This window comes from Nanorana parkeri, unplaced genomic scaffold (assembly GCF_000935625.1).
Source record: "Nanorana parkeri isolate BGI_ZX_2015 unplaced genomic scaffold, ASM93562v1 scaffold449, whole genome shotgun sequence".
Taxonomy (NCBI): domain Eukaryota; kingdom Metazoa; phylum Chordata; class Amphibia; order Anura; family Dicroglossidae; genus Nanorana; species Nanorana parkeri.
In genome coordinates, this window is record NW_017306717.1 from 1,026,131 (window position 1) to 1,038,264 (window position 12,134).

Here is a 12,134-nt window from a genome sequence, read left to right on the forward strand (position 1 = left end):
ATAAACTAAAACAATATATACAAAAAAACATAGTGTGTGTGTGTGTGTGTGTGTGTGTGTGTGTGTGTGTATATATATATATAGATATAGATATATAGATATATCTATATATCTATATAGCTATATCTATATATATATTCCACTGCTGATCAATAACTGAAGCCAGATGATTATCACCAAATTATTTTAAGTTAGCTCAGGCATTTCCTAGAAACTTTTCTTGACACTTGCAAATTTTTACGCAGCGTGCTTTCATCTAGAAAGAATGCAATTTTAGCTATAAGTTTCATTTAACAAACACATGGGCTCTGCTAATTCCCTACAGAAGATAAGAGCCACGCTGGGCCACCAAAGAGCTTTTTTTTTGAGAAATAGCACCAGTCTCACATTAATTCAGTATCATCAAGTGCAGTAACAATTTGTTCCTCCGCTGGAGCTAAAGAACACAGATATATTTTTTTCTGGAATGTTTACTTAGCATTCCCAAAATCAATAATAATATAAAGAAATCAGTGAGAAATTGACATTCTTTGACTGGGAATATATACGATTCTCAGTGCAGGTGAATCATTTTAAATTCAAACGGAAGAAACATCAATAGAACAAACGTTTCATAGCATCTATTATCTACTTATGTGAGAAGAAATATGTGTGCGTGTTTGAAAAAAAAACCCCAGTGGAATAGTGCCTTAATCTATTACAGAGAAGCACAATTTTCTGTAACTTAATTTGCTAAGTTAATGAACCCAGTAAATTCACTTTGATGTCTTTTTCGGCTAATATGTTAGATCTAATTTATTTGGCAAAAATGGTCAAATTTCTTCGTAATTGAGTTTCTGCAAAACAAAAACAACTATGCATTGCTATGGCAAATGCGATTTGTATGCTTTGAGATAGGTAGCTGGCAATGGACACATAAGAGCTTCTAGCATCCACACCTTATTTTTATGTATTTAGGATTAACTTGGGTCATTAAGCACCTCTCCAGACTCAAGAATAACATGCAATAATCCCTAATTCCCTATCATACAGCAAACATGGGGCAGAACTGTAGGGCAAACTTGAACTTTCCAACCCTACATCAGCTTATTTTTATGTTGTAGGACATAAGAGACAAAGCTAAACAAAATGGGGGTTGATCTGTGGTATTTTAGATTTTTTTAATCATTTTGTATCAACAACTAGGCAACATCATTATTCTTTCTCCCAATGTGGCTGACTACAAAGGCGTTAAATCATATTTTAATGTTAATGAATTACACTTTATTATAAACAAGCTTTGTGATCTATCTTTTTGCCTAGCCAGGTATTTTCAGGTATTGTAATATCCAGCATGTATGCTCTCTAAAATGTATCATTGAATTTTGAAGCTTGTTGCTTTATAAAATAGCAATATTATGCTGACAACTACATGCTTTCGGTAGGCTCACTATCAGATGATATGGTCTAAAAATTGTTTAATCCCCTAATTTCACAAACCAAGCAACCAAAACAATTGTCAAGATGGGGGTTAATGATGAGGATGGGAATGAAATGATTAAGAGCTAATGGATTCCTGTAATAAATTACTACTACAGTAATGAGTACAGGAAAACTTTATTCTTTTGCTCAGCATTTGTTAGACATCCCAAATCTCAGTAAAAAAGAGTGGCAGATGTAAGCATATCTGTTAGACATGTGCACAGCATAAACATTTGTTTTGGACAAATTGAATGAAAAAGGAAAAACCTTTTCATTCGTTTTGTTTGATGAAACAAATAATTATGTTTCGGGTTCGGAGGCAACAAACCTCTGAATAAGAAAGCGTACATTTAAAAAAAACAGAATGTGCAGCAGCCATATTGGCCACCGGTGCGTTCCGTGGATGTGTGCTGCCATCTTGGAGGTGGGGGCATGACTTCACATGATGCTGGCATCAGGCGATGTCTTACACATATATGGGTGTCGCCATCTTGGACGCTGCAAGATGGTGGTGCCTATACGAAAAAAATTACTATACTCTCAAATATATTTTTTGTATATTCAGGAATTTAATAGTTTGTTATTTCGGATTCAGATGAACCGCCGGATCAACTGAATTTTGTGATTCAGCAAGTTCATCTGAATCCAAATGCACATCTCTAATATCTGTTGACTGACTTAAATACCTTTGTCTAAAGGGTGACTGAAAGCTATACTGTATGAATGAGACTATGTTGTCAAATGTGGCCCGATATGTCAAATATGGCCTGATACTGCAGGTAGAGATGAATAATGAGACTATTAAAAGTCCTATTGATATAGTTATTTTTGCTTTTCCTGCAATGGAAAGCAACACCTAACAAATGTTCACCACAGACCTCTGCTCTTACTCATTGAAACATTATCATGCAGGACCTCCCTAAAACACTAACTAAGAATTTGTACAAGCAACACACAACATTTAGAAGAATTACAAGAGTTTATGTTGTTATAAAACACCTTATCAGCTGAACTTGCAACTCGCAGCCTGAATTGCCTTGCTGTACAATATGAGGACACTACATGACTGTAAAACCTCTCAAGGACATTGTAACCACACATTTTGAGGACATTGTTCCAACAGCATTTTCTGCAACATCATTGCAGCAAAGTCATGTAGCAAGCGGACCTGTTATTATGCTATCATTGACATATAAGCATTTTGTCATTTAACAATTAGTAAAACATATAATAATAATATTTTTTTTCAGGTCCCTCCTTTTATTTGTATGTCTGCATTTTTACCAGATCACTGCATGCCCCTGCAGATCGCCGCATGGCAGCACATTGAACCACACTGCCATGTAGGGACCTGAAAGGAGGGTACACATTGAATGGTTTGGCAAAGCGCCCAAGCAGCACCTATGGCATGTGCCCTGCCTGCCATGCCTCAGATACCCCACTGCTTGAGCAACAGAATTGTGAGGAAAGCTGTTGTAGATAATAATTATTGGATTGCACAATTCATCCTGTTCTGCAAATAAATGTATTATATTCACGTTGCACTTTTATTTTTCATTCTAGGAAAATATTTACTTCATACAAATGTAACTTTATCAGTAAACTAATAATGGTAAGCTTAAAAAACATAAATACACTTACAGCACTAGACTATGAGTCTGTAATAAAAGCACCAGTTTGCGTCTTTCAATCAAATGCTATACATGCTTTCTTCAGTATATTCAGCTGTCATGTACAGTAATGCATACGTCTGTCCAGACATTTTAAAAGCAAGCATCCATATCTCCTTCCATTTATCACTTTTTGCACTTTAAAGGGTAGTTCAGAAACAACTCTACAGCAGGTTCCAGGCTGACCACCTGGAATAACACTTCTATCTCAGGGTCAGTGGTCAACAAACAAGTCCGCTTTATTCTAGTGATCCCTGAGCATCTTCCAAGCAGATGTAAACTAAGTTACTGTCCCAAATGGCACACAAAAGGGAAAAGAAAGAACTATATGTGTCAAATACCATATTTAAAAATATACTTACATCTGCATTTAAGCTTTTATCTACATCAGGATTAGCAGTTGCTCTGATCTAAATTAAACTTATTAAAACCTATTCACTTATTTTAAACACTTTGTGTGTGTGCAAGGGAAAAACTGCCAGTGCATTATTTTCAATGTTTTATGGTTAGAAGCTATCAAATATCCATTGTAGGACCTATATGTATGAATATTTTGTTGGGCTGTTCTAATAAGTCAAAAAGTAACAACTTCAATTATGCTAGCAAAAGTGTGCCAATTTGATAAAAGGGCTGAATATGGAAAGACATGTTACAGCAGCAGCGAGCATAGTGCCAGCAAACACAGGGGTAGGTATATCTGCAATGGCGAGTGATGTTTGTGCATGCAAAGAGGTAGCATGCATAGTGGCCAAAACAAAAAGAAAGCGTGGGGTCCCCTCTAAAATCCCTACCAAACTCTGAATCCCCAGGAAAGGGGGGGGGCAAGCATGCACCCCCCCCTCCTGCACCATACCAGGCCACAACCACATGCCCTCGACATGCCCCATGTCAATGAGAACAAGGGCCTCTTCCTCACAACCCTGACCTGATGGTTGTGGGGGCCTGCCAGCAGGGGGGCTTTATAATAACAGCAACTTGGCTCCCAGATCTAAGTGGTATTTGGGAGTCTGAAGAGCATTCAAGGAACTCCCAAATGCTATTCGGGACTGGGAGTCAAGTTGTTGTTATTAATAATAACAAGGAACAAGTCCTGTGAAGTGATGACTCCTTCCGCCCCTTTGTTGACATTCAGGTCCAAAGCTGTCATTTTACGGGCGAGAGTTTGTTAGGATCGGACAGGAGTCAGGTTTTTTTCTTTCAGCGACTCGGCAGCCATTGTACATCAAGATTGACGTGGATCTACATCGCTGGACAAAGTGATTGAAAATGGATTACATTGATTGTCAAAAACTGTCTTGTGTTTTTTTAATAATAAAGGACCTTTTTTGCTGTGTTATCTGTTTATGTAATATTTTATTTACTATTTGCTGAATGAGTAGGGGTAACAACTACCCCATACTCATTCACAAGGGGGGCAGGATCTGGGTTCCCCTCTTTAGGAAAGAGTGCACCCAGATTCAGATAAGCCCCCCTTCCCGCAGACCTCCACAATCAAGGTTGTGAGGAAGAGGCCCTTGTCCTCAAAGACATGGGGACAAGGTGCTTTTCCAGGGGATGCCCCCTGGCAAAGCACCCTCCCCATGTTGAGGGCATGTGGCCTGGTATGGCGCAGGAGGGGGGGCACACACTCATCCCTCCCCCCTTTCCTGTTCTGCCAGGCTGTTGCTCAGATTAAGGGTCTGGAAGGAATTTTAGAGGGACCCTCTGCATTTTTTTTGCCGTTGGGGTACACCCTAAAATTCCCACCTAAAGGGTCTGGCATGAATGGGGGAACCCCACACTTTTTATTGTTTCTGTGGACTGTTAAAAAAATTATTATTTTTTCTAATATCACTTTGCTGCAACAAAAATTTGTTCGTAAATACTTCCGCATCCGAAATGAACTAAAATTGGGTATTTGTCCGAATCTAAATGCCAAACTACATTGACTTTTGAACCCGAATCCCGAAAAACAAAATAACTAAAAATCGGAAACAAAACAGCTTGCATGTCTGATGCCAAATACTAGCAGCAGTCCTCCTGGCCAGCAGCAGAGGTTGGGTGAGGGAGTTGGCTTTTAGAATTGGGGAGCATTATAAACCAATATAACATCTAAAGCGCAAGGGTCAAATCAGGCACTGAGTATAGAAGATGGTGAATTAAGGGTGTAAAAGGGGGCTTAAACCAGTCAGCATGGAAATGCCATTATCTACATCTAAAGCAGGGACTCCTGCAGAATTTGATTGCAATTCAAGAATGTGCTAAATACTTAATGCTAGCACACAATTAAAAGCTATCTATGCAAATGCTCGAAATCTAACAATATGGTGAGGCTAGAACTTCTGTTACTCAAGGAGGACTTCATCTTTGTGGGAAAATCCGAAACCTGGCTGGACAGGTCACATGACTTGGATGCAAATATTCAAGGGTACGCTCTGTTTCGGAGGGACAGGATTAGTAGGAGGGGTGTAGGGGTATGTCAATATGCCAAGAACAATTAGAAAGTAAATGTGAGAGTTTACATCACTAATGAAAGTTGTCAATGTGCAGAGTCTTTATGGCTGGAGCAACATATTAATTAAATTACTTGTAAACTGATTGTGGATGTTTGCTATGGGTCCCCAAACAAAAAGGATAAAGAGAGGACTCCTCCCACAGATTGCAATGGGTGGGAATCAGGATACAGTTATTATTTGGGGATAATTCAATTATCCCAATATCAATTGGGCACATGGAACCGTACACTCAACAGAGGCTTGCTGCTTTTTGAACTTATTGCAGCACAAATGATGGAAGTCCCAAGTAGGAAAAATGCTCTGTTAGATCTAATAAATGTAAATACATGGAGCTGGTTGCAGGCATAGATAGGGACAACTTGGATAACAGTGATCACAGGATGATTACATTTGTAGTAAATAACAGAAATAAAAATGCAAACTTCAAGCTCTGCTCCTTGCTGTAGGACAATGGCCCCAAACAATTTTGGCATAGTTGTCTAGGTTTCAGGATGATTCCAGTGCATTTATTGTGCAATTTATTTCTATTTTTATTACATTGTAATATACTGGAAAACCCATGTGCTTAGATCAGCTTTAAAATAATAACCTCCTCCCCCACTGTGAACTACAACAAGCCCAAAACAAGCTGTAAATGATCTGTTACCTAAATAATTGGCAGAAGTGTCTGCCTTACCATGCTATCAATCAGCCAGCTGGCCCCAGAACCGGCATCATTATTCTGTCCCTAATGCAGGGATGAGTTGACCTTACTATTATTAGTATCTATGCATATGAAATAACTGGCTTGTCCAGACAGACACACAGCAATACAAAATGGCAGACTCTGCATTACTGTAAAAGAGACCTGCTCTTTGCTATCTTCCAGCTCTCTGGCAGATTTCCTCACAGGTGCATCATCTCCACATCTCCTTCCCCTCAGATTGGCTCCCGCTCTGATGTCAGAGCCGAAGAGATCACTCTGCCGCTGCACCGTGGGTGGGTGGAGTGGTCTGATTCTGACAGAAGGCAGAGGCAGCTGCAACCCGGTTGCTGGCAGTATCGGTCCACGGGCCAAGGGTTGGGGACCCCTGCCGTAGGATACCAAATATTTCTAATAAAGAACACTGAGGACAGATTGGAGTGTTTAAAGAGTGTTTTAATAAAGACATTCACCAGTGTATCCCAAATATGAAAGAAGAAAAGTTAAACCTATGTGGCTAAATCAAAGGTTAAAAAAAATATAAATGACAAAAAAAACTGGCCTTTAAATAATATAGAATGAAAACATAGACTTCAGGTATGTATTTAGCAGAAATTGGCTAGTGTCAGGAGAGTATGTAAGCACTTGAATGGGCAGCAAATAGAAAGAGCTTTACAGTGTTGACATTTTATTATGTGTCTGCTTCTGACAACATCGTGGTCTTCAGCCTCTGCCTGCAGCATATTACTAATGGTAAAAAATACCAGCCATTTGGGTACCACATGCCTGAGGAAACACATGGCTATGCACCAAATAGCTTGGTAGGAGCAGTACCTCACTGATATCAGTTGGCAGCAAAAGGTCCAAACTCAGTGTTAAGACAAGGTCCTTGAGCACCCAAGGCAAAAAAGCCAAGGTGTGAGTGACCCCATCATAAACGGTGAACTACTTTAGTAGCATAGATTGCAGGTCCAGCCCTTTCTGCACTCTCCCCTTCTTGCTGAAAAGCCCAAGGTGGCTGCCTCTTCTGCCAGCTCCTTAGCCCCGCACTGCCTGAGTTTTTCCTCCAATAAGGTATCTTTCCTCTCATAATGAAGCAGTTATGAACAAATATAACATTTGCTTTAAAATAAGTATGGCAAATTACAGTTTAAAGGTTCTGACCAAGGCTGTCACCATGATGATAACTTCCCTTCCTAGGTAATAGTGATGACGAGTCAGAAGAACTGCTAAATTACTGATTTGTGATTTATCTGAATATTTGAATGTTGCACTGTTTGAGCTGCAGAGAATGATGCTATGCAGGAATACTCTTGGTAATCATAATTCATTAATTGCATCATTCCCTGCATAAAAGACAAACCTGCATGCATGTATTTGGGAGAATAACTAAAATAGTTTGACAATTGGCTGGGATTGCAAAGTGATTTGCACTACTATTAAGACACCTGCCTGGTACAAGTGTAGTGTTGACACACACATTTTGAGCTGGCTACATGGTTGTTCCAGGTCATTGACTCACTAGGTAGTAAAGTAATGAGGAGAATATAAACCTTGGAGCCTGACGCTTTATAAATTGAAGATGTCAGGATATCTACAGTATCTGTTAAAACCTTTTGGCCGAAAGACTATGCAAGTGCCCACATTACCGCACAATCTGTTCATGGGTCATGTATCTATGCAGCAACAAGAGACTTCTTTACAGCTAATTATTACACCCTTAGGCTAGGTTCACACCTGCGTTCACACCTGCACTACACTGCACGTCACCCGGAACGCGCGTCCTGGGGCCGCAAAATGCTAGTGCACACAGCGATTGGCTCCATTGACTTCAATGGGGTGACATCTGCATGGCAATTTTGCGACACATGAGACGCTGATTTTTTTAGTGTTCACTTGCACAGGCAGAACCGCGGCAAAAAACTGTGCGATCTGCTCGGCACGACTGGGGTGCCATTAGAAAATAGAGGTACCCACAGCACGATCGGTTCACACCTTAGCGACTCCCGACTGCGCGGCAATCGTGCACAAAACCGCGCGGTCAGGAGTCGCCTAGGTGTGAACCTAGCCTTAACTATATATGACACAACAATTCTACAAGCAACAAATTGTTTTATTCTACTATCATATGTCTTACAGCAATGTAAAATAGCTAAAGTAATGTTAAATAAACCATGCACCTTAACTTTATTTTACCTATATAGGATATTTTATAGTGAGATATAGTTATGAAAAGGTTGAGCTACCCTAACTGATCTATCTTGCACCTCTGAAAACAACATACTATAGTAAGTCCCATATTTAATTGATGCATTTGCATGTGTTTTGGTGCATTCCAGAGCAGAAAAAATAGGGCATGCTGCAGTTCTTCCACATGCTCTGGAACTGAACGCTCTGGTGTGAACTAGAGCCCAAAATACGTATTGGAATACATTGGTCCATTCTGCTCTGCTCTGCATCTGCTCCGCGCTTGGTGTGAACTAGCCCTAAAGAAATGTAAAGCTGACTGGTTGTCATGTAGATCAGCATATCTTTATTTTTTCTCTGCCAGGTTATGATGTCATTAAGCATGATTGCTTATTTATAGTACAGCATTGCACAGGGGTTGTTAAATTAATGTAGAAACCTGGAATCAATAAGTCGAATCAAGGGGTATCTTTTTTTTCACTTTTGTTTTATTATAAATTAAACAGTTAACAGAGTAAATTATGTAACAATGTGTACAACAGGGTACTAAAAAACAAAACAACAAGCAATTGCATGTGGATGTATAACTATATATATATAGTATGGGGGAATTTATCAAAACTGGAGCAGAAAAAATCTGGAGGGGGATGGGGGAATGGGGGAAGTGATCAAAATCTGGAGCAGCTGTGCATGGAAACCAATCAGTCTCTCTCTTTCAGTTTCAAATTTTAACTAAACAAACTGAAGAGAGAAGCTGACTGGTTGCCGTGCACAACTGCTCCAGATTTTGTCTGCTCCAGTGTTGATAAATTAAATTACCAACAGTATTGGGCGCCTGCCTTTACATGCACATGAACTTTAATGGCATCCCAGTCTTAGTCCGTAGGATTCAATGCTGAGTTGGCCCACTCTTTGCTGCTATAATGCTATAACAGCTTCATCTCTTCTGGGAAGGTTTTCCACAAGGTTTAGGAGTGTGTCTATGGGAATGCTTGACCATTCTTCCAGAAGCGCAATTGTGAGGTCAGGTACTGATGTTGGCGAAAAGGCCTGGCTCGCAGTCTCCGCTCTAATTCATCACAAAGATGATCTACCGGGTTGAGGTCAGGACTCTTTGCAGGCCAATGAAGTTCCTCCACCCAAAACCCGCTCATCCATGTCTTTATGGAACTTGCTTTGTGCATTGGTGCGCAGTCATGTTGGAACAGAAAGGGGCCATCCCCAAACTGTTTCAACAAAACTGGGAGCATGTAATTGTCCAAAACGTCTTAGTATACTGATGCCTTAAGAGTTCCCTTCAGCTGGAACTAAGGGGCCAAGCCCAACCCCTGAAAAATAACCCAACACCATTATGCCCCCTCCACCAAACTTCACACTTGGCACAATGCAATCAGGCAAGTACCGTTCTCCTGGCAACCGCCAAACCCAGACACGTCCATCGGATTGCCAGACAGAGAAGCGTGATTGGTCACTTCAGAGACCATGTCTTCACTTCTCTAGAGTCCAGTGGTGGCGTGCTTTACACCACTTCATCCAACGCTTTGTATTACACTTGGTGATGCAGCTGCTTGGACATGGAAACCCATTCCATGAAGCTCTCTATGCACTGTTGTTGTGCCAATCTGAAGGCCACACAAAGTTTGGAGGTCTGTAGCTATTGACTCTGCAGACAGTTGGCGACTTCTGCGCACTGTTCTCTTCAGCGTGACCCTGCTCTGTCATTTTACATGGCCTACCAGTTCGTGGCTGAGTTGCTGTTGTTCCCAATTGCTTCCACTTTGTTATAATACCACTAACAGTTGACCGTGGAATATTTAGTAGCAAGGAAATTTCACGGAACACCTGAATCCAATGATGTGGAATACTTTTGGCAATATAGTGTGTGTGTGTGTGTATATATATATATATAACCCCCAGCAACATTAATGGCTGGTAGCCTTTATATGTTGTCTTAGCTGTGAGCTGCCTTATGCAGGAGATGTTGCTGGGAGGAATCACAGGAAATCCTAGAACCACTGGGAGCTGACATATCCCATGATCATACAGTGGGGTTGAGCTGGGAACTCCAGCATTGATATTTTACCTCCCAGAGTCTCCAGAAATATGTAAGAATCCAGTGTACATTTCCATCAACATCAAGGCATAACTGAATGATCAGTTTAAGGTGAACTTTTCCAGTAAAATGTTGTCCTTTACCAGGACAGGTGTCACCTTATATGCAACATCAATTGCCATTAAAAAAAAAATAAGCATATATTAGCTCCCACAGAACTATGTTGTCTATTAAGTATACTTTCTTGTAAATATGAGTAAAAGTTATCTGTATTTGCTTTGAACATTTCCATAGAAGCAAGCTGCAAACTGTGTCAGGTGTTGCTAATTACAATTTTCTGCTATGTGCATTTATATATTGGCTTTGAACTGTGATTATTCATGTCATGTAAACCAGTGACAATCTCTCATAATTTATCTTCTGTTACTATGATAAGCAAATCATTCTTAAGAAATTAGCTATTAGCGAGTAATTATCTCCTCTGAAAATGAGCATAGTGTGTAACGCCAGTTAGTATTTAAATTTGTGATTCAAAATGTGATTTCCATTTCGTTCTTCATGTTTTACTCCATTTTCTGATTTCAAGTATAATAGCTGTAATATGTAGACTGTTCAATAAAATGAGCTTGTAAGGTCAACAGTCTTAGCATTAAAATCAATTTGTTTGCTTGGATTGTACATAAATTCAAAGAGCCATGAAGTATAAACAGAATACAAGACTCCTTGGATGCATTCCAATATAATTATAGCTTTTCACCCTTGTGACTCTCTATGTGAGTAGCTTACAGCTATTTGCTTGCCCTTCGATAGCAGTACTTTTGTAAAAGACAGTATCTGATTGAAATGCAAAAGAAAACCCACCACAAACCTGGAAGGGATTTTAACCAGCCTCAGAAATCATAAGAACCGAATGTAATAACTGAATTTGTAGCATTCAGTAACTGTGAACACAAGCTGTATGTCTGTTGGATTTTATACTGCTGTATCCCTGAAGGTTTTTCTTATAGGTATGCCAAAATTCTAACTATAAAACAAACCCCAGAACATTATCCATCATACTTAATTCCAGCATTTCATAAACTGAAAAGCATTTATGCAGCTGTGAATTGCATGTCTATACGTACAGTAATAAGCTGGAATTTGCATATAAGAACAGCAGGCAGCAAATAAGTTTGTTTTGGGCATTTTTAGATGTTGAAATTCAGCCTTATCTAATATTTCAGTTTTAATGTATGTACAAATGATATAGTCTTCTACATAAATGTAATCATTAAGAAAAAGAAAACGTTCATGTTCCATTATAGGAGGATGGATAATGGCTTACTGCTTTGGATTGCCATAACAAGTCCACGCCAAATTATAAAAAGTGAATGCAAATGTTGAACCTCATACTCGACAAGATGCAGCCTATTTGTCATAAACAGCTTAGCAATGTAATTCGCCCTTGGAGAAGCTTGGACACATTAGTCAGACCAGTACATTCACTGATAATGGGTAGAATAGTTATCAATTCAAAAGGCATGTTGTATCCATAAATTCACATTTTACTCACCAGTTTCTTAGTCTTCCCCATTGGGTATATAGAA

The 12,134-nt window shown here is 39.6% G+C and overlaps 1 protein-coding gene across 1 annotated transcript in view; it reads left to right on the forward strand.

Annotated features, from left to right (window-relative positions):
* Positions 1 to 5,434: 5,434 nt before the first annotated feature.
* Positions 5,435 to 12,134, forward strand: part of LOC108790116 (phospholipid scramblase family member 5-like) — a 133,447-nt gene continuing 126,747 nt past the window's right edge. The window contains exons 1-2 of the mRNA XM_018560319.1: positions 5,435 to 5,538; positions 6,518 to 6,600. Coding sequence (XP_018415821.1) covers positions 5,435 to 5,538; positions 6,518 to 6,600 — 187 coding nt within the window. The remainder of the gene's footprint in view (positions 5,539 to 6,517; positions 6,601 to 12,134) is intronic.